The 20,803-nt window shown below is 33.9% G+C and overlaps 3 protein-coding genes across 4 annotated transcripts; 1 reads left to right on the forward strand and 2 right to left on the reverse strand.

Annotated features, from left to right (window-relative positions):
• The first annotated feature begins 881 nt into the window (after window positions 1-881).
• LOC111807277 lies at window positions 882-6,912 on the forward strand. The gene is made up of 7 exons (XM_023692935.1): window positions 882-1,126; window positions 2,031-2,245; window positions 2,330-2,388; window positions 2,467-4,311; window positions 4,474-4,627; window positions 4,715-5,407; window positions 6,689-6,912. The coding sequence occupies exons 2-6, from the start codon at window positions 2,134-2,136 to the stop codon at window positions 5,377-5,379; spliced, it is 2,835 nt and encodes a 944-aa protein (XP_023548703.1). The 5' UTR covers window positions 882-1,126; window positions 2,031-2,133; the 3' UTR covers window positions 5,380-5,407; window positions 6,689-6,912.
• On the reverse strand, window positions 6,715-11,514 carry LOC111807278 (transcription factor MYB8-like). The gene is made up of 3 exons (XM_023692936.1): window positions 11,127-11,514; window positions 10,745-10,874; window positions 6,715-7,461 (listed from the first exon to the last, which is right to left on the reverse strand). Exons 1-3 carry the CDS (start codon window positions 11,257-11,259, stop codon window positions 6,876-6,878), a joined length of 849 nt encoding a protein of 282 aa, XP_023548704.1. The 5' UTR covers window positions 11,260-11,514; the 3' UTR covers window positions 6,715-6,875.
• Window positions 11,515-14,860: 3,346 nt separating this feature from the next.
• On the reverse strand, window positions 14,861-20,168 carry LOC111807626 (AMSH-like ubiquitin thioesterase 3). 2 transcript variants are annotated; one of them, XM_023693430.1, is made up of 14 exons: window positions 19,820-20,168; window positions 19,500-19,564; window positions 19,329-19,404; window positions 19,044-19,244; window positions 18,721-18,806; window positions 17,966-18,068; window positions 17,827-17,870; window positions 17,327-17,642; window positions 17,080-17,169; window positions 16,929-16,991; window positions 16,563-16,637; window positions 15,658-15,720; window positions 15,381-15,433; window positions 14,861-15,306 (listed from the first exon to the last, which is right to left on the reverse strand). In XM_023693430.1, the coding sequence occupies exons 1-14, from the start codon at window positions 19,916-19,918 to the stop codon at window positions 15,132-15,134; spliced, it is 1,509 nt and encodes a 502-aa protein (XP_023549198.1). In that variant the 5' UTR covers window positions 19,919-20,168; the 3' UTR covers window positions 14,861-15,131. The 2 variants fall into 2 exon arrangements, with proteins under 2 accessions (XP_023549198.1, XP_023549197.1); XM_023693429.1 differs by having other exon boundaries at window positions 18,721-18,821; window positions 19,820-20,167.
• Window positions 20,169-20,803: the final 635 nt, after the last annotated feature.

A 20,803-nucleotide genomic window follows, 5' to 3' on the forward strand; every position in this document is an offset into this window, starting at 1 on the left:
CCAATCCGAGTTTTCGATTTTAATAAAATTCAACCTAATCCAAATCTCAGAAAAAAAATTATAAGTTGAGCCGGTAATATTGGTCGTGTTCTCGATCATATGAACATCTCTATTAGAGGTTTCTCTGCTTATTTATAGAATGAAACCGTATGTATTTTAAATGACAAATAACCTAATAATTTTAAAAATTACTCTTTTTTTTAAGTTGGAGATTTGTACTTAAAAATGTATTAAAGAGTTAAAAAAAATAATAGAAAAAAAAATGTTTCCACAAATTTTCTAAATTTAAAAATTATTAAATTACACCTAAAACTTATAAATATTATTATATTAACCTTTTAATAAGTTTTGTCTCTAAATATAATTAAAAAAAAGTTTAATCTAACCTGGATTTTGTTTTCTTTTAAAAACAGGAATATTTATTTATTCACACGCTTATTAGTTATATGTTTTAATAAAATACCTAAATTAATTAAATTTAATTTCTTGTTAAATTTTGTTACTTTTTTATTTTTCTTTTGAATTTATTTGTTAAAGCAAAGTAGAGAAAAATATTAATTTCGCGGTGAGGTTTGAAAATTTTGTGTGCTTTCTACTCCTTCATACGACACGTGGCTATTCGTGAGTTGGGATTAGCCAATTAAATCTTCAGGAACTGCCCGTCACTAATCGTAGAGACCGTTATCCGTTTGAGGCAGGTGATTTTATCATTGCCTTTCTCCACCAATCAGTGGGTTCCAGCGTTTTGAATTTGAAATCTCTCTCTCTCTCTCTCCCTTACGATCTAAAGAGACGTTATGAATAAATAAATAGATAACTTTTGAATTTATATTTTTTTTTTTTAAATTAGTTTTTGAAATTTGTGAAAAAGAATACAGAAATAACGTTCTCATTTCTTCGGAGACCCACTTCCTCTGTGCGCCCGTAGTAACCATTAAGAGAGCTTTCGCCTGTTCGATCTCTCTCTCTCTCTCTCTACTGCGGCCGATCAGTCTACACTTGTTCCGACTTGCGAATCTCTGTGAATCTTAATCGATTGAAGTGCACTTTGAGGAGAAAGAAAGAGATAGCAGAAGCGAGAAGAAGAGCGCGAAGCTTCTGATTTTGGTACTTGTTTCTGTGTAAGGTATGGCTTTGAAATCTTCCTGTTTAATTTTTGGATGTAAGTTATCACTGCTTGATTTATGTAATTCTGTGAATAAAACATGAAACGAGAAGGCTTAGTCGATTGATTCGCCTGTTCTGTTGCTTTCCTTGAGTTTGTTGATAACTTTCTATTCGTTTTCTGCGTTTTTTTTCTTTTGTCTTTGAATTTTTTGGACTGGTTAGCTACTGTGAAAGATGTAGTCGTAGTAAGTTTGAAATGATCAATTGGTTTCTGTTCCATCAAATTGGATTAAGAATCTGTGAGTCTGTGGTTTAGATGAGATGTTGTCATTGCGTTTACATCGATGAGTACTAGACAAGAAGCATTTCCACTAGAAAGAAAGAGATAGCAGCCAGAAGAAGAACGCAATGCTTAACTGATCTTACTTTTATATTTAGGTTTTGGCTTGGAAATCTTCTCGATTAATTTTTGGATTGTAGAATCTCATTGTTTGATCTCTTCGATTTTTCTATGTTAGGTCATTCAATTAACTCTCTCGTTTTATAGTTTGAGTTTCGTCCTGGCTCTCGATTCGTTTTCTGCGTTCCTTCAGTTTCTTTTTTATAATTTTACTGATTCTTATACTTTAAAAGAGGAAGTTAGATAAAGTAAAAAATGATTAAGTAGACGTTATTCCGTCGATTTCGGATTTCGGATTTCGGATTTCGAATTAGTGCGCATTTTGGTTTAGTTGAGATGTTACCATCACCTCTACATCGATCGATGCAATAGATGAAATCAAAACGTCCATTTCTCATTTTTTTTACTGTGTTCGCGGATTATTCGAAAGGCTAACCCTAATTAAATTCTGGATTCGGTAGAATTTTGACAGTTGATGGAGTGAAATGCAATTTCATATGCTAATTCATTACGAAATGAACAGGTTACAAATCCAGATGGATCGGTGGACAGAACCATCGATTACTGTATCCTATCTTGTTTCTTTTCCCCGTATCTGCTGATGACCTCTGTTTTCATATAAGAAAATGGGAGTTGAGAAAGAAGGTTTGAAAAGTGGAGTTGGAGGATTCTTCCAGTTGTTTGATTGGAGTGCTAAATCGCGGAAGAGATTGTTCTCTAGCAAACCGGACGTACAAGGTACTATATCAATTTCTGAAGTGCAGAATATGCATGTATATATGTTATATTGTCTTTGAACTACACCTTTGCTTCTCTCCGCAGAGCGTTCTAGACAAGGGAATAGAAGTGCTGGAAACTCTCCATTGTCACAGGTTCATCTGGTAAGTGGAGCACCATTTATATTTTGATTTCTTTTCCGTTTGTCTAGATTTCTGGTTGATTTCTTCGAATATTTCCAGATAGATTTGGATGAATGTGGAAAAAGGAAAAGTATTAGAGGAAGCAGTGATTATAGTTGTTCTTCATCTGTGACTGAAGATGAAGGATACGGAGTTAAGGCCCCTGGGGTAGTCGCTAGGCTTATGGGATTAGATTCACTACCGTCATCCCATTTTTCAGAGTCCTACTTTGCCCCATCATTTGATACTCAGTCTCTTCAAGAAGCTCACAGTCATAGGGGAAGTTTCAATTATGGTCATGACCGCCAAATCATGTTCTCTGGTAATTTGCTTGATCAGGTTGATGACCGTGCAGCTGCCCTTGCCAGGAAACCTTCAGAACCAAAACCTCAGAAAACTCTCAGCAGGCCAATAGAGAAGTTCCAAACAGAAATCCTCCCTCCTAAATCAGCAAAATCAATTCCAATTACTCACCATAAGCTTTTGTCCCCTATTAAGAGTCCTGCTTTCATACCAAGTAAGAATGCTGCTCTCATAATGGAAGCTGCTGCAAAAATAATAGATTCTGGACCTTCAGCAACTACCAAGAGTAAAATGTCTCTGATTGGATCTTCTTCAGTACCCTTGAAATTACAAGCTCCAAAAGAAAAGATAGATATACCACAAAGACTGCCTTCAGTTAGGTCCTCTTCAGTTAGCTTGAAGGTCAAAGAATTAAAAGAAAGGACCGAAGCCTCTCATAAATCAACCAGGTTTCTTGAAACTTCTAGAAAGCCGACTGAATCAAATGCTTCCAGGCTTTTGAAGGGACAATCTATGAACAAAAGCTGGGATGGATCTCAAGATACATCATCATTCAAGGTCTTACCTGATGTGGAACACGGTTCAAAGAACAAGGGAAAATCCATATCACTTGCAATACAAGCAAAAGTTAATGTACAAAGAAGAGAAAATGTGAATACCGATAGCCATAGAAATTTTACCGGCCAGAAACAACAGACTGAGGTCAAGTCAAGCCAGCCCTTTAAGACACAGACAAACACTAGGAAAAATCTGCATGTGCAATCCTCTGCTTGCAATGCTTCTTGTAACCAGCCTCTCAAGCAGAACAACCAGAAACAAAACTGCCATGTTGATAGAGTAAAATCAAAGAACTCAAGTTCCAACACTGAGGGCCAGAAACCGCTTACTGGAGATTCGTCTTTTGGACGTCGAAGAAATGTAGGACGAGCTGTCGTTGGCTCAAGAGTTGGTGTCAGGAAGTCAGCCTTAGAAACATCTGACAGGGAAAAGGAAGACTTGAATTCTAATGCAAAAAATCTCCCTAGGAAGAAACGGTCAATAGATAGAGATCAACGCTTTGACAAGAAACAGGCCACGGAGAATATGTTAAATGATAAAAACCAGATGTCAGTTCATTCAAATAATATTGTTGATAGATCTTCTAGTAGTTTGGCTCAAGAATGCAGAAAAAATGGCACAGATGTTGTTTCTTTTACATTTACTGCACCACTTACAAGGAAGGTGCCCGGATCTGACACTTCTGGGCACATTGAATCAAAATTTAAAGGGTCGCTTGGACCAGATAGTTTGAAGTCATCCTCAATGGAGTGCAATATTATTGGAGAAAATACCTTGAGTGCACTTTTAGAGCAGAAGCTAAGAGAATTGATTGACAAGGTCGAGTCCCCTAGCCTTGGATCCATCGTTGGGGGATCTGAGAGTTCTTGTTTATCGACGTCTGATTATCTTTCACACTCTCTTGATACACTCGATACAATGTCATCAGAGTTGAATGAGAGGAACCAACACAGTAGTTCTGTTCACAGCAAGCCTGCTGCCCAATATAATTTTGATTGCGCTTCAACTGATTCTTTGTCACAAGGATTAAAGCATGAATTCCCGGTATGTGAACTTTGTTTTCATCTTCTTGAAGATTCATTTGTTAATTTCATTCAATTCCAGGGACAAGCAATTGTTAATTATAGTTCTTCATGAGTGTTGCCTTAAAATATATCCTTGATATGCTAAAGATCATCTATTTGTTCTGGAACATCGTTTTTTCAGTTAGTTGATGAGATTGAAGAATGTAGCAGCAGTAATAGTATTGTTTCTCACACTGGGCAGTCGCTCAAAGTTCGACATCCGAGTCCCGTCTCGATTCTCGATCATTCGTTTTCTTCAGAAAGCTGTGACTCATCAGATAGTAACAGCAGAGAAGGTAGATGATTTTTCTGTACTAAGAAAAATTTACTCTTGTTTGCATTACTCCAAGTTGATCATTCGTTCTGAATCTTCCAATTTACAGGAAACAAGCTTTGTTCTTCAGTCCAAGGTCAAGATGTTCTTGGCATAGGTTTCTTCAAGTTTAATCCAGTTACTGCTGACACAGAGTTACTAGATTCTGCATCCTCCATAACCGACGAAGCTTCAGCCAGTAAGTTCACTGCTTCATCTACCTCAAAAGGTACGAAACGACAGATCGAATGGGAACTTGAATACATAACGGATATACTCAGCAATGTGGAGTTGATGTTTAAGGACTATGTATTGGGGCGTTCTCATGAAGTTATAAATCCTTATCTATTCAATATATTAGAGAATCGAAACAAAGGATCGGGACAAAGCTGCGACGAATTGAGGCTTAGACGGAAGGCGTTATTTGATTGTGTTCGTGAATGTTTGGACTTGAGATGTAGACAGTATGTAGGTGGAGGATTTAAAATGTGGGAGAAAGGAGTGGGAGTTTTGGGAAGAAAGGAGCAGTTAGCCAAAGAGGTTGTGAAGGAGATTTCAGATTGGAGAGGAATGAGGGATTGTATGGTGGATGAACTGGTAGATAAGGACATGAGTTGCTGGTATGGAAGATGGATGGACTTCGACGTTGATGCGTTTACGATCGGAGTCGAAGTCGAGACTCAAATTCTCGATTCTTTAGTTGAAGAAGTGCTTGCTGATATTGTGCTTCCTTGAATTAAACTCAGCCAACCATCTTTTCCAGGTATTCTCTTCCCCCTCTAAATTAAACTGTATTTTGTGAAGTATTTCTGAAATTTTGCTTAGTTGGTGCACAAAATAGGAACGTAGAACTTGCCCTTTCTTAGACGAACACGACTTTCCACAATGGTATGATATTGTCCACTTTGAGCATAAGTTTTCATGACTTTTTGCTTTGGGCTTCCCCAAAAGGTCTCCTACCAATGGAGAGAGTATTCTTTGTTTATAAACCCATGATCATTCCTTAAATTCATTCCCTAAATTAGCCGAGGTTGGACTTTCATCCAACACCTCCCCTCTAACAAAGTGCGCCTCCTCTTAATCGAGGCTCGACTCTTTTGGAGTCTTAGTCATTTTTTACTGTCTTCGAGGAGGTTTGACTCCTTTTCTTTTAGAGTCCTTTGTTCGACATTTGAAGATTTACCAATCTATTGGCACGATTAAGTTTAGGGCATGGTCCCTATGGCTCTGATACCATGTTAAACTAACACGACTCTCCACAATGGTACGATATTGTCGACTTTGAGCATAAGTTCTCATGGCTTTTTGCTCTGGGCTTCCCCAAAAGGCCTCATACCAATGGAGAGAGTATTCTTTGTTTATACACCCATGATCATTCCCTAAATTCATTTTCTAAATTAGCCGACGTGGGACTTTCATCATCCAACGCCATTTACACACTCATCCAGCCACTATTTGGTAGTTTTTGAGGGCAGGGTACCATAATTTCATAGGTTTCTTTTTTAGTTGGGAGACATCGTAGGCCCGAAAATTATTGAGAATGCACATGTTTTGTCCACTGTCTTCCATGCTCCTGATAAAATTTGTTGAAATATAACGGAAACCGAAAAACTTAAGCTTTTAGGTTAATGGGTGGTTTAATTTAGTATAAGGCAACAGGTCATGTGTTCAAACTTCTGCAGCGTCGTTTCATCCCTATTTAATGTTGATATTCTCTTGTTGGGATTTTTACAAATTTTTAAGGCCACAAGCGAGCAAAAATATTAAATTTTCAAACCCTATCTAGTGAAGCTTTTGGATGGATTTGTTGAACCATTAAGAGCAAAGGACGAAATACAACCAATTCTTCAATTGGAGTGATTTCGTTTTATCTTAAATTCGAGAAATCTAAATTGTGGGAGGAGTCATAGCTGTTGTCATGTGAACATGAACAGGTGGATCAAATCCGTGAACTTTGCAAAACTCTTCTCATTTGAATGAATGAGATCGATAATCCAAAAATGTAGATATTAACCAATCCCTGGTCTGATATGTTTCGGTGCAGGTCACGAGGGTGGTACTAGAAGAATCTTCGACTCTATGGAACATGAAATTGGGTGAGATAAAATAATTATTGTCCGGGGGGACACTGGTCATTTTCAAGGACAGTACTTTGACCTTATTACAGCAAATTTGAAGAGCCTATTGACCTTATTCCTTTCCCCATTGGGAGGTAGTATTATATTTAGCCCTTAACCTAAAACCCCATCATCTTCCCACTCCCAATTCAGCCATTCATTATTATTAAAGCTGGAATTCATCGATGAAGGCCAAGCAGAGTAGCACCATTCCACACTCTCCACAATTGTGAACCCGTTACCTCGTTTCTCAGCATCAGCCGTGAATTCACATGATCCCAGGTCCCAATTTTCTTCCTCTAGCTTTGGATCCTTCATAGTGGAATTATGGGTCTCTAGTTTTTTCTCCTCATCGTCACAGTCCAATCGAGAAGTGGTGGTGGTAGCCTGTTCTTCTTCTTCTTCTTCTTCTTCTTCTTCTTCTTCTTCTTGATTAGGCTTGGATGTTTCAGGTCCCTCAGGTATGGAATTAGGTTGGGCACCTTCTTCTTTTGGTATGGCCTTCTTCATGTTCTTCTTCTGTAAAATAGATAGTTTGATGCTGCTTGGTTGTTGACCTCGGCGGCTGCTGGTGGTTCGCTTTGGAATGCCAGAATTCTTTTTGGGGGAGCTGTAGAGTTTCTTACTCAAATGAGAATTCCAGTAGTTTTTTATTTCGTTATCGGTTCGTCCGGGTAAATGTCCAGCAATTAGTGACCACCTACACCAAATCATCCACAATTCATTGCATGAGCACAAAATTCTAGGGGAAGGAAAAAAAAAAAAAAAAAGATTTTTATTTTTATTTTCATTATTTTACTGTTCTGATTCTGAAAAAAAAAGTATGGATTTTGGTAGCAGTTTTTTAGTTTTAAATAATTAGAAAAGGAAAAAAAAAAATTATTTGTTTTAACAATTAAATAATTGGTAGCTAGTTTTAAATAATTGGTAGCTATTTTGTTTTAACAATTATTTGATTTGGTTTTTAAAATTCCTTATATTTAAGAAGTATGGTTTTACGAGATGGTTTCATTGATAAATTGAAGGGTTTGGTAATTGAGATGCGGTTAATAATTTTTACATTAAATTTTAGTTCGTGTGAATCAAACCTGTCCTCTATTATGTCTCTTATTGCAGGATGATTAATCTTAGATTAAATTTTTCGATAAAAACTCTCATAAATTGACCATTAATGAGAATTCCACGAGCCATACTATTTATAAAATAAAGTAGAAATTCTTATTTTGCAAACCATAAATAAGAATAAACCTTTATCCAACCATAGTTGTGACTAAATTTTTATGTACTATGCATCTTATTTATAAAATAAAAGTAGAAATTCTTTTTTTTTTTTTTTATGTACTATGCATCTTATTTATAAAATAAAAGTAGAAATTCTTATTTTTGAAACCATAATATTACCTTTCTCCAACTATAATTGTGACTAAATTTTTATGTACTATTGATGTATTAGGTTAATCTTCCTATCTCTATTTATTGCATTAAGAGAACAAAAATCGAAAAAACTTACTTTTATGTAAAGGGATTAAAATAAAGTTAAAAAAAAAATAATAATAAATATGAAAATAGTATTTTGATTAAAAAAAATAAATTAGTTATTTTTATAGCAGCAATAGTAATTCATAATTATTTCTTGAACTATTAAACTCCTTCCAAAAAAGGACAGTAAGTAAGAAAGCGATTGACTCTACAACATTATACTATCACATTCAATACATTACACCAAACAAACATATACTATCACATTCAATACTCATCTAAAATTATCATTCAAACTTATATAAAAGCTACCAATTTGAAGATTTATTGAAAAAAACATAACGAAAAATTTAAAAATATATATATATACTAAAAAAATAATACTTAAATGATGACCAAAAAAAAAAGAATAACATAAAAAAATGAACTAAAATAAAATAAGTTTATGAGCTCTAGACGATTTATTAAGCTAAGTAATTAATTAAAGAGGCCCAGTACTCTTTAATTAGCTGGCATCCATGAATGAGCTAACCACTGACCACACGTGTGGAAAGTTGAAAAATTACCAAAAATACCAATAATAATTATTACTAAAAGAGAAAATTCTCCCTCCGACAAAAATATAAATAAAAATAAAAATATGAAAACTTTTAATAGCACATTTCATTGTTTTAAAGGAGGAGGAGGATGATGAGACACGCAATTCGAAAGGGCATGAAAGTGATGCCTCCTTTCTAGCTTTAGGCCCGTGAGCCCAACACAAAAAGGAAATCTTTATGGCATTACATGGAAAATGTGTTACACGTGGTCGTGTCCTTTTTTCGAAAAAAAAAATTAATTAATTTTATTATCTTTCTTTATAATGTCAAGACATTTAATATGAAAGCGTGAAAAGACTAAACACGACACTCATTGATTTACAACCAAAATGAAGTAAATTTAGTTTATGAATTTAATATAGATATTTATAAAATTTTATTGTTTTATAAACATAAATCTTATAAATTAAATTTTTTAAGTTTATTAAACTTAAAATTATAAATTTATAATTAAATAAACACAAAAGTCAAAACTTAAAAACTAAATTTAAAAATCTCATTTTAATATGAATGTTTAAATTTGATTCATATATTTTAAACTTTTAATAAGTTTTTTTTTTTGTTTTTTTTTTGAACTCTAATAATAATTTTCATTTATATAATTTTTTTTAAATGTTAACAATACTAATAATACACACTTAATTTTAAGATTTATGAAGAAAAAAAAATAGGAATCAAGAGACAAATAGAATAAACAAGCAAGAGAATCAAATTTATATTTTAACCGAATAAAAAAAACAAAAAAGAAAAAACAACCAATTTTTTAGAGAGGGAAAATAAATTAATTATGACTGCTGGAAAATAAATTAAATAAATTAATTGCCTCAATTTCATGAGCTACAAAACATAAGTACAATTAAAGTTAAATTTAAATTTGGGAAAAAAAACAAAATTAAACTTAGATTTTTAATTAAAACTTATGAATTAAAGAAAAATTATTTCATAGTTTAGTAATGAATTTTTCAAATTTAATTTTATGCAAAAACTAATGAATTTATGAAGAGTATTACAAAACCTTCCTTGTTTCTAACATCTTCTAACATCTTCCTTGTTACAAAACCTTTCTTTTTAGAGTAAATTTATTTTCAAGTTCAAATGTTTCAGAACGAATTTCATGTTATTATCCACAGATGAATTTCTTTGAAGTTCATAAGGATGTCCTACGAGAAGTTATTAATGAATACACTATAAAATTTTAAAAAGTGTGCAAAACAAATTTATCGATTTCTGTTGATAACTTCGACTAAATTCTTTAATACTATATGTATGAGTCATGCATTGGGATTCTATCTATAATAATTTTGCAAAATCAAAAATAAAAAGTAAATGATAATAAAAACAAGTTAAAATGTGCCTAAAAACTGATTATGATGATTAAAAAAAGAGAGAGAGAACGATGTGGACAAGAACAACAAATCAGAAGTCAGTTAGTGAAGCTTCAAATGAGAATCTCAAAAAGAAGGGAAAAAAGGAGAAAAAAATTAAAGAAAAGGATCGAATGTGCCAAAAGAATGATTATCGTCAAGAAAGTAACGACTTAGACCAGAACAATGAAGTTGTCAGTTGTAAAGCTCAAAATGAAAATCAGAAGTGGAAAAAATAATCGTACAAAAAAAGAGAATAAAGAAAATGAAATTAAAAGTTCAAATGTGCCAAAAAAAAGTATGATGATCAAGAAGAGAACGATTAGCAAGAACAACAAAGCAAAATGTCGGTTGTTTGGAGTTTCAAATGGTGATTACCTCATACAAATGCCATTTATTTGAAATTTTATACTCTAATTAAAACCTATACGATTATTTCATCAATAATTATAATCGGGCAGTAAAACTGTTTTGAAAAGAATGGCAATGAGATGCGCAAGAAATTCCATGCTTAATTAAGAGAGGAGAGAGAGAGACGAACCGGTTGCCTAAAGTCGTGTGCAACTTGAGAATAGTTTCGTCTTCCTGAGGAGTGATATTCCCTCTCTTCAAATCCGTTCTCAAGTAATTAATCCATCTCAACCTACAACTCTTTCCGCACCTCAACAGCCCTAAATTTTCACGCGCATATACTCGGATCAGTTCATATTCTCACATAGAACTAGAAGAAGCAATTTCAGATTAATTCATAATCTCAGATAGAACAAGAAGAAGCAGTTTCAGATCAATTAATTCACAGTCTCAGATGGAACGAGAAGAAGCAGTTTCAGATCAATTAATTCACAGTCTCAGATAGAACAACCAGAGGAATCGCAGCAGTTAATTGCACAAAAAATCAAACAGCAAATCAAAATCAATCTCACCAGCATTCTTCGGCAACGATTTCCATGAACCTTCTCCGTTCGCTTCGATATACTTCTTCAGTTTATCATCTTCCTCCGCCGTCCAACGGCCTCTTCTCAGCCCTTCCTTCGCACAGCACGGCGTTTTTCCCATCCTCTTAAACTAAACAAACACTGCCTCAAATAAGATCGACAAAACCTTCTCAAAACGCCTTACAGAGTCTCTTCATCTTCCTCCACAAGCCGCATCAATGGAAGATCTCTCTCTCTCTCTCTCTAACTTCTCTCTCTAACTTCTCTCTCTGAAATCTCTATCTCTCTCTCACTGTGAAATAGTGGAAATGCTCGTGAATGGAAGAGGCAGCAGTACGACTAAGCTTTAGCAATGAAATGGCTAAGCTATGAGTCTACGAACCTATTCTTTTATATAAAGCAATTTTAATTGGCACTGCCATTGAAAGTTTAGAGACCCTAAAAATTCTCGAGGACAAATTTGCCCTTATAGTCTCATTTAATTCTTTTTTTTTTTTTTCTTTTTTTCTTTTTACTTTTTACCCCAATAATTATTAACTCTAATATCTATTTTAATCAATTTAAATGGACCAAAAAGCTTTGAATTTCCATTGTTTTTTATTTTTATTATCCAAGTCCACCGGTTGGGTTGGATTGGATTAAATCGGACCAACTTGACATTTCGGGTTGGTTGAGTTGAATTGTCCGATTTTTTTATTATTATTTAAAAAATACTATTTATCCACGATACATGTTACATTAATGACTTAAAACTCAAATATCAAACATTTACGAGTTACAATGCATACTAACATCGGTCACAAATGTCAAATATTCTTAATTTTCATAAAAGTATAGTAGGGTAAGGTTAGCTTGTAACCTTTTTTCGGGTTGATCGGACCACCCAACCAAAAAAAATGTCAACATGCAATCAATAACTTTTGAAGCTCACTCCATCAATCAAAAAACACTTGAAAATCCTTAAAAAGAAGTATATAAAAAAAACACCCTACTTACAAATATCCCGAGATAGGTATATCAATTTAAAACTAGCTTAACTAGTCAAGACGTATATCATTAAGCAAAAAGTTAGAGGTTCANGTTTAAGGGTATTGTATTAAAGATATTTTTGAGATAAAATATAAAATTCAATGTTTTTTTTTTAATCTAACCTATTTTCGTAATTAGGATAGGCCTTCTACCTCCATGCGACAATGCTCCGTCAAGCTTTCGCCCATTGCAAAAAATTCTCCACTGCTGCCTCCAGTAGGAGTCTAGGTCGTGTCTCAGTCCCAGTGTAGCTGATCATTCTCTCAGATCAATTACTGATCATCACGTTGGTAAGCTATTGCCTCACCAACTAGCTAATTAAACACGAGCCCCTCCTCGAGTGGATTCCTCCTTTTGCTCTCAGCGTACGGAATATTAGCAGTTGTTTCCAGCTATTGTTGCCCATTCCTCTCTTTTCTTTTTTCGCCCCCATANTAATTATTAACTCTAATATCTATTTTAATCAATTTAAATGGACCAAAAAGCTTTGAATTTCCATTGTTTTTTATTTTTATTATCCAAGTCCACCGGTTGGGTTGGATTGGATTAAATCGGACCAACTTGACATTTCGGGTTGGTTGAGTTGAATTGTCCGATTTTTTTATTATTATTTAAAAAATACTATTTATCCACGATACATGTTACATTAATGACTTAAAACTCAAATATCAAACATTTACGAGTTACAATGCATACTAACATCGGTCACAAATGTCAAATATTCTTAATTTTCATAAAAGTATAGTAGGGTAAGGTTAGCTTGTAACCTTTTTTCGGGTTGATCGGACCACCCAACCAAAAAAAATGTCAACTAGCAAACTAACCCGAATTTTTAATTTTAAAAAAATTCAACCATCTAACCATAAAAAAAAAAAAAAAAAAAAAAATCAAACTAAATCTGACATTTGTGGTTTGAATCGAGTAATCTGGGTTGGTCTGTCTTAAGTAATTTCAACCGTAACTTTTATAATAAAAAGTATATATTATCATTTTAATTTAATAAATAATTATATATATATATATATATATATATATATATATATTTTAAGTTTAAGTTTAAGGGTATTGTATTAAAGATATTTTTGAGATAAAATATAAAATTCAATGTTTTTTTTTTAATCTAACCTATTTTCGTAATTAGGATAGGCCTTCTACCTCCATGCGACAATGCTCCGTCAAGCTTTCGCCCATTGCAAAAAATTCTCCACTGCTGCCTCCAGTAGGAGTCTAGGTCGTGTCTCAGTCCCAGTGTAGCTGATCATTCTCTCAGATCAATTACTGATCATCACGTTGGTAAGCTATTGCCTCACCAACTAGCTAATTAAACACGAGCCCCTCCTCGAGTGGATTCCTCCTTTTGCTCTCAGCGTACGGAATATTAGCAGTTGTTTCCAGCTATTGTTGCCCATTCCTCTCTTTTCTTTTTTCGCCCCCATATCGGTGTTAATCTAACCAATTTTCGCAAGTAGGATAACAAAAAAAAAAAAAAAAAAAAAAAAAAAAAAAAAAAAAAAAAAAAAAAAAAAAANATTTTATTTTGGATCCATCAACTTTATACTAAAATTCAAAATCATTCATAAATTGGATTCTTTCAAATATTATTTTATTTGCAAGACTTTATCTTAAAAATTATAATTTCATTTATTATTAAATATTGTGTCACATTCATTTTTTCCTTTCTTTAGAAAATCATAATTAATTATCATTCAATAAATTAGTAAAAAACACATCAATAATAAATATAATTCTTATGCATAATCTTTTTAAAAAATGCAATAGGTAGAATGTGGTCCTAATTCTAATATATATTTTCTGATTTAATTTTATCCTATTTCCATTCTAAGCCTTAATCGTAGCGTGCAATTTTGGAGGTGCCACGTCATCCCTAGGTTGCTCATTAATAATGAATCCTATATTTGCTCTTACATTTCCCACGTGTCAATATTATTATTATTATTATTATTATTTTAATTTTTTTTTTAATCATAAATTCTTAGCTGACCCTTAGATATTAGCTTTTCCATTAATATTATAAGAAAAGTTAATCTCAAAACATAAATTAGAATGCCAAATTTTTTAATTTTCTTTTCTCTATGAGTATTAAAATATTTAAAATTAAATAAATTAAGTTATATTTTTATAATATTAAATTTTATGTCTAATATTAGCTTTAAATTCACAATTTTAAAAAATATATTAAATAAGTAAAAGTTTTCCTAAACAAAAAAAATTAATTTAAAATTTTTATTTGACATAAAATTGAAGGTCCAACACCATTTCAAAATTTAGAAACCAAATAAATATTAGAGATATTAAAAAAAAAAATAGAAGCTTTTTAAAAATAAAATCAAATACACCATATTTTCACATATCAACTACCACCGTGGAAATTTAGAGTGGAAGAATACTTTTTGAAACAAATTTCGAGGTTTAAGAGTAAAAGTAAAATTTATCGAAATTTAGAGACACAACTGAAATGTACTTTAAAATTGACGTGTATTTTGTATAATTTAATCAAATTGAAGAAAGGAAGCGAGTTAAAAGTGTGTTTTCCTTTGACCCGAAGGCTTCATAAATCAAACCGACGACTAGGGCACGAGATTTAAATCTATAACTTGTTAGACAAAGTAGTTAAAAAAAAGTAGAGATGCAATATAACCCAAAATAATATAATCACAAATAACAACAGAAGCTTACATGTAAAGAAGGAAGTCGTCATCTATATTTATATAACTTAGGCTATTCTTTCAACAAAGAGAAGCCTTCAGGCAGTGAGATCTCGGCATAACAATGGCGTCATGGCCAATGCCTGAGGTCTCCCAACAATGGAAGTAACTCAACTGGATTTGTAAATTACAAAATTTACAGAGCAGTCTGTTGGAGTGGGTGAGTGAGTGAAGCTTTTACCCAATTCCATGGTGCTATACAAGTTCTTCCTTTTAAGTAATTTCAGCCATCGAAATCTTACCTCAAGTCGATAACGTCAAACTTCGCATTCGGATTCATCAAAACATGAGAGCAGTGTTCATAGAGTGGACTCCCATCTTCAGGCTCCTCGTGGGGATGAAATCCACGTTGTTGGCAGTTGCGGATGACCGACACGCCACCTGGGTCGGACAAATGAAATATTCCATATGGGCTGCACAATGATACAAATACAAGGTCAGAGAATTGAGAACGGTGAATGTTGAATGAATGGAGGAGAAAGAACACCTTGACGCATCGGTTGGAGCCATGACGATTGCAATCGCTTCTGGTAGCATAATCTGAAGAAGCGAAAATCTCCTTAAAAGAGGCCAAAGAAACTAGAACAGGAAGAACAAATAATGCAAACAGGCAAAACCACAAAGCTTTTCCGTTGATTGTAATGGTTAATGTCTTCACAAGTTGGAACTTCTATTTCATGATGCAAACTTTCTACTGTTCTTTGATTGAACACTCAGAAAAAACACATTCTGAATAGCAAAAATCGGTCGAATTGTCATCTTACCTGGTACGAGTAATGCGTGTGCAAATCCACAGATGACATGAAACAGGTTTGTGATGGATGTGTCTGAGAATCAAACAAGAATCAGGGACAAGTAAAAAAAAAGTTTCTTGTATAACTAATACGACCAAATCGAAACGTTAAAAACCAAAATTTTCTATATTCTCAAGAACAAAGATTCCAGTTTTATTTAGAGCATTTATCTCAAGACATCACTACAGAGCAAGTCAACTTAAGTAACACAATGCAAGGCTTATTAATAATAAAGAACGGTTGTTCAGGATAGTAAGAAGTGGACTGCTCAATCCAAATAATATCCGATAAGCTAGTGTATGATAACAATTTTAATACAAACTGAAGTCTCCCTATTTACATATTCCTTGAAGTTCTGCACATAAAATCGCAAAGAGTTAGAAAATATTTCTCAAGGAAACTCTAGGTTAGTACTAGGTCACTCGATCAGATGACCGATGAGATGACGGACTACTGAAAGGGTGAATTATAAAATACAAATGACACAATATAATCAGATGAGTAATCTACTGAATCCTATGAGAGGAGCAAAACCAGCGTCCGTTAGACCTCAAGCCTATCACAACTATGCTACGAGGCAAAGATTGTGAAGAAGACTAGAAAGGGTGAGAAAAGTCAGTATTTCGGGTGGTTTTGAGCTGTTATGGGTGGTTATAGACAGTTATCTTGTAGGTAGCTCCGTTGACTTACGTTTATCTCTAGGGTAGTTATGTTTGTCTATACGTGGTTGTTCGTCCTGTTCTATCCGTATTCATAGTGAGACTATGAAGAAAATATGATGAACAGTAAATACAAAGGAAGATTACTTCCTAAGTTTGTGTTCCCAAATTCTGTAATCATAAACTATCCATTGCATAGAGAGCCAGAAAGCTTACATGGATCCAACCAAGGGGAAAAAGTGATAATCTGTCTTGAACCTCGAATATTTCCTCTTCGTTCAACGTCTGGCACTGAACATTACAAAAAATGATTTCTAAGTTTTGATTAAAGGCAACAGTCGTAACTAGCTGAAGCTAAATCAAGTAATCCTCAAGTCAGTTATTACCATATACGAATCAATAGCATAGGGATGTACATAAAGTAACAAAAGATGAACAATATAAAACAATTAAAACTCAAACATATGCACAACCTAATCAACAGTCACACGAAAACCAAAATTCAAAAGTAATGAAAATCAATGACATGGGAGGAATGGCTAATTTAAACTTGAAACAGATGAAAAGTAATTATATTCTTACGGAATCTGATGTTGATTCTTGCTTTGGGATTATGAGCGTAGATATGTAAAAAACCCTGTTTTTCTGCAAACATATGATGAAGTATGAGAGCAATATAAGAAAATCTTTACAAAAAAAAAAACGAACATTAAACCGTTACATTGCTCCTTACCAGAGAGCCAGCTAGAACACCACAAGTCTCCAGATTCTTATTTGTATTTTCTCGAGCCAATCTCAAGAAATCATCCAGCATTTTTACTGGCTGCGGGAATGAGTAAAAGTAACCAATATCATATCGCAAGGTAAACAAGTTTGCAGCATAGATATGACAAAAGGAATTACGACATAGCAAAAGAAACTAGTGAACAATTAATTGCCTTTTGAAGTTATATAACGAAAATGAAAAGGAAAAGGCCTACAATGTGTAAACGTTGGAACGACTCGGACTCATCCATCGATTGTTTTGCCACTCCAGGCCTTGGATCCGCAACTTTAGATGGGGGAATTGCCGCATATTCCTGCTGAACCTTTGCAAGAACAGGAGGAGGAGGAGGTTGTTTAACCAATGGGAAAGGATCCTCCCTTACTTCTGTTATCAATGGAGTAATAGATATGTCTGCAGGATGAGGCCATCTACCATCATCTAGTGAGAGCACTGATTCCATCATCGACACGACACCTCCTGGACCACTATCTTTATGCGCCACTAGATCACATTGTTCAATTTGATTCAGTCTGAAAGGATTCGAACGTTCCACATGAATATTTCAAGAAAAGATGATCAAAGAAAAAGTAAAGCAACAACACCAAGATATTAATATGATTACGTGTTTGTCATCAGGAAAGTAAACATTAAAAACACAGAAGACGAAATTTTTTTAATTTGCAGATAGTTATACAAGTTATACACGCCTCTAACCTTGAATCTAAAGGAGTAAAGTCCTGATTTCTTGGATAGTGAATCTGTACACAACAATAGGATTAACCAGTTATGGATATCACAATTGGCAGAAACAAGAGAAAACAACAAAATTAAAAAGAATGTGCAAAAAACTCACCTTATCTGTACTTGGTCCCTTCCATTGGCCCTGAAAACCACTAGGTCCCAAAATAGAGTGTCTAGACAGAGTTTCGGGTTTCGGAAGTGGTACATTAAGAGACCTGCAAATTCCCAGCACCAATTATAAGATCATTCGTGCATGTTTATTAGAACAGGTTACTAGATATACGCCCAGAATTGAATTTCTATGGCCTCCATCAGAGAAGAAGACACAAACATTCAAGATATGACAATATATGATTTATAGCACTTGTTCTGAAGACAGTGTCCTAATCAAACATGACACCAGTTGCAGAAGAACTTTGACATCATCAACTGTAACGGCTCAGGCCCACCGCTAGCTTGGGTTTTCCCTTCCGGGCTTCCACGTCTGCTAGGGAGATGTTTCCACACCCTTATAAAGAATGTTTCGTTCCCCTCTCCAACCGATGTGAGATCTCACAATCCACCCCCCTTCAGGGCTCAGCGTCCTCGCTGGCACTCGTTTCTCTCTCCAATTGATGTGGGATCTCACATCAACATACTTTCTTTTTTTTTTTAGTCAACTATGTTAAGAGTCAAGTTGTAGCCATTGAAGTTTCTGACTTCAACTCTAACTAGCTACATAAACTACAAAACGACCTTTTGGCTCACACTAAAACATAAATATTGGAATGATTTAACTCCATACATCATCAGAGGAGTATGTAGTACTATGCCGTTAATGGATTCATATAAACAGGTACGAAATAGATGGGCAAAAATTATACTCACAGATTTGATAACCTATTCTCAATCCTTGAGTAACTTGATTGAGAAACTTGACCTCGGCCATCATGATACCTCCATGAAGATTGTGGCTGTGAATTGGCATGCTAAGAATCAAGAGGAGAGGGGAGGATGTGAATTACTAGAGTTAAATCACAAGCAATATAACAATAATCACATGTCCATGGGAAAATTTGTAAGTAATACAAGAACAGAAACCGTAAACAACAAGAATTAAACAAAAAACCTAAATAATTGGTGGAATTTCCATGAACGATTGATACACTTACAAGAATAGAAAGCATCATTAAAAAAATTTGAGTTGATACCTGCTTTTGATCCAAGGCCAATGAATAGTTTCCATTTGCATAGGGCTGTATCATAGAAGACGGCCGCAGACTGTTTGAAACTCCTCCCTGCTCATCGGATAGAGGAAGACGAGGCCGTCCAGACACTTTCTCCAGTTCATTTACTCGGCGATCAAATTCAGGTTTCAAGGACTCAAGTTCATCTACTACACTCAGCAGTTTCTAGTAGGACAACATGAAACAATATTACACAACATTCATACACCGTTCTTGAAAAAAGGAGCGAGATGTGGCGTTTTAACTCACCTTCTTGTAAAATATCTTCTCCTTTGGGAAAAAAGCCTGGTAATCACGATGCCGTGGTATGGTTTCGGAAACCAAGCTGAGAAAACAAGAACAAGTTGAGAAGCGTGTTCCCTACACAAAGAATCGGCATCTCTAGGCAATGGAAAACACAAGTATCAACCATATCCTTACCTTGAAAACCTAAGAAGTATAATGAACAAATCCACAACATTATTCTCCTCCCGATAAATATCAGCCTGCCATTTTAAGGAAAACAACTCAACAACATCAAAATACAATGAGAGGCAAGTAGAAATGGATCCATGGCAATTAGTGCGCAATTCTAATACTTAAACCACCGATAAAGGAAACTGCATTGAAGATCACTTCAACATCCATATATAGAGAAAGAAACGAAAATTAGCAAAACTTCTAATTAATCATCAACTATTAACAATTCAGCATCAATAATCAATTAGAACAATTACGAATAACAGTTCCGAAAAGATCACCTGTTTTAAGAGATTATCGGCGATCCGGAAGTAATTCCGGAGAGGAATTCGATTATCAACCGCAACTTTTCGTGCCTCCCTATCGATGTTGATTTTCATTTTCAATTGAAGGCAAAAGCTAGCAATCAATCTGAAGAACTCCCCGTAGAAACTCGTCTATGAACGGTGTATCTAAACCAGATTATTTGGGGCTGAAGAATTGAAGTTGAAGCTGTCACTCGAATCCCAACATGATGAGGTTGCAGCCTGCAGGAGAGGGCGCGCGGCGCGGGCTTTGGCCGTGAAATTTTCGAGCAGCGAATTCACAAACGCGACTCGCCACCGTGCTCCTTTTTGACTTCTCACGCCACACGCGATGCCTTGATGCAACCAGGACCCGTCCTTCGTTATAAACGATATGTCGTACCACTTTTCGACATGTAGTTTTGTGCGAGAATATCTTTCCCTCCGCTGTAGACCTTTTTAGTCATTTTCTACTTTGGCCTTGAGATACTGTTTACTTACTTTCCTTAAAAAAAAAAACAAAAAGAATAATAATAAAAATAAATATTTATTTTGGTTTAAAATCTATCTCTATACTTTCAAATTTATAATTATCTAATTGTTATTACTAACGACTCGATCTTTAAAATTTAAAAATAAAATTTAATTATTAATTAATTTATCAAATGAATAAAATAAAGAAATAAAAATAATGTTGATGAGCCCCAAACCTTCAAGGATTTATGTGACAAAAAAAAATTGAAAAGTCAAAATATTATTTAAAAATAAAATTTTAAATTTATTAATTATAAAGTTAAACATTTTTAAAAGTCTGAAAATTTTAAAATTGTTTTCAAAATTGTTTCTAATTATATAAAAATCACATTTAGTTCAATAATAATTAAAGATAAAATATATATATGTATATATATTTATTTATTTATTTATTTATTTATTTATTTATTTACATAATTGGCCATATAAATAAATAATTTTTTTAAG

This window comes from Cucurbita pepo, chromosome LG12 (assembly GCF_002806865.2).
Source record: "Cucurbita pepo subsp. pepo cultivar mu-cu-16 chromosome LG12, ASM280686v2, whole genome shotgun sequence".
Taxonomy (NCBI): domain Eukaryota; kingdom Viridiplantae; phylum Streptophyta; class Magnoliopsida; order Cucurbitales; family Cucurbitaceae; genus Cucurbita; species Cucurbita pepo.

Excerpts from the sequence above, each read along its gene's own strand:
- LOC111807277 (XM_023692935.1), top strand. The coding sequence starts at position 2,134 with ATGGGAGTTGAGAAAGAAGGTTTGAAAAGTGGAGTTGGAGGATTCTTC. Across the intron at positions 2,389-2,466 it reads CATTGTCACAGGTTCATCTG|ATAGATTTGGATGAATGTGG; the intron begins GTAAGTGGAGCA and ends GAATATTTCCAG. Across the intron at positions 4,312-4,473 it reads GATTAAAGCATGAATTCCCG|TTAGTTGATGAGATTGAAGA; the intron begins GTATGTGAACTT and ends TCGTTTTTTCAG.
- LOC111807278 (XM_023692936.1), bottom strand. The coding sequence starts at position 11,259 with ATGGGAAAAACGCCGTGCTGTGCGAAGGAAGGGCTGAGAAGAGGCCGT. Across the intron at positions 10,875-11,126 it reads ATCGTTGCCGAAGAATGCTG|GGCTGTTGAGGTGCGGAAAG; the intron begins GTGAGATTGATT and ends GTGAAAATTTAG. Across the intron at positions 7,462-10,744 it reads CACACGACTTTAGGCAACCG|GTGGTCACTAATTGCTGGAC; the intron begins GTTCGTCTCTCT and ends GATTTGGTGTAG.
- LOC111807626 (XM_023693429.1), bottom strand. The coding sequence starts at position 19,918 with ATGAAAATCAACATCGATAGGGAGGCACGAAAAGTTGCGGTTGATAAT. Across the intron at positions 18,822-19,043 it reads TGGCCTTGGATCAAAAGCAG|CATGCCAATTCACAGCCACA; the intron begins GTATCAACTCAA and ends CTTGATTCTTAG. Across the intron at positions 17,170-17,326 it reads CGTTCCAACGTTTACACATT|CCAGTAAAAATGCTGGATGA; the intron begins GTAGGCCTTTTC and ends TCATTCCCGCAG.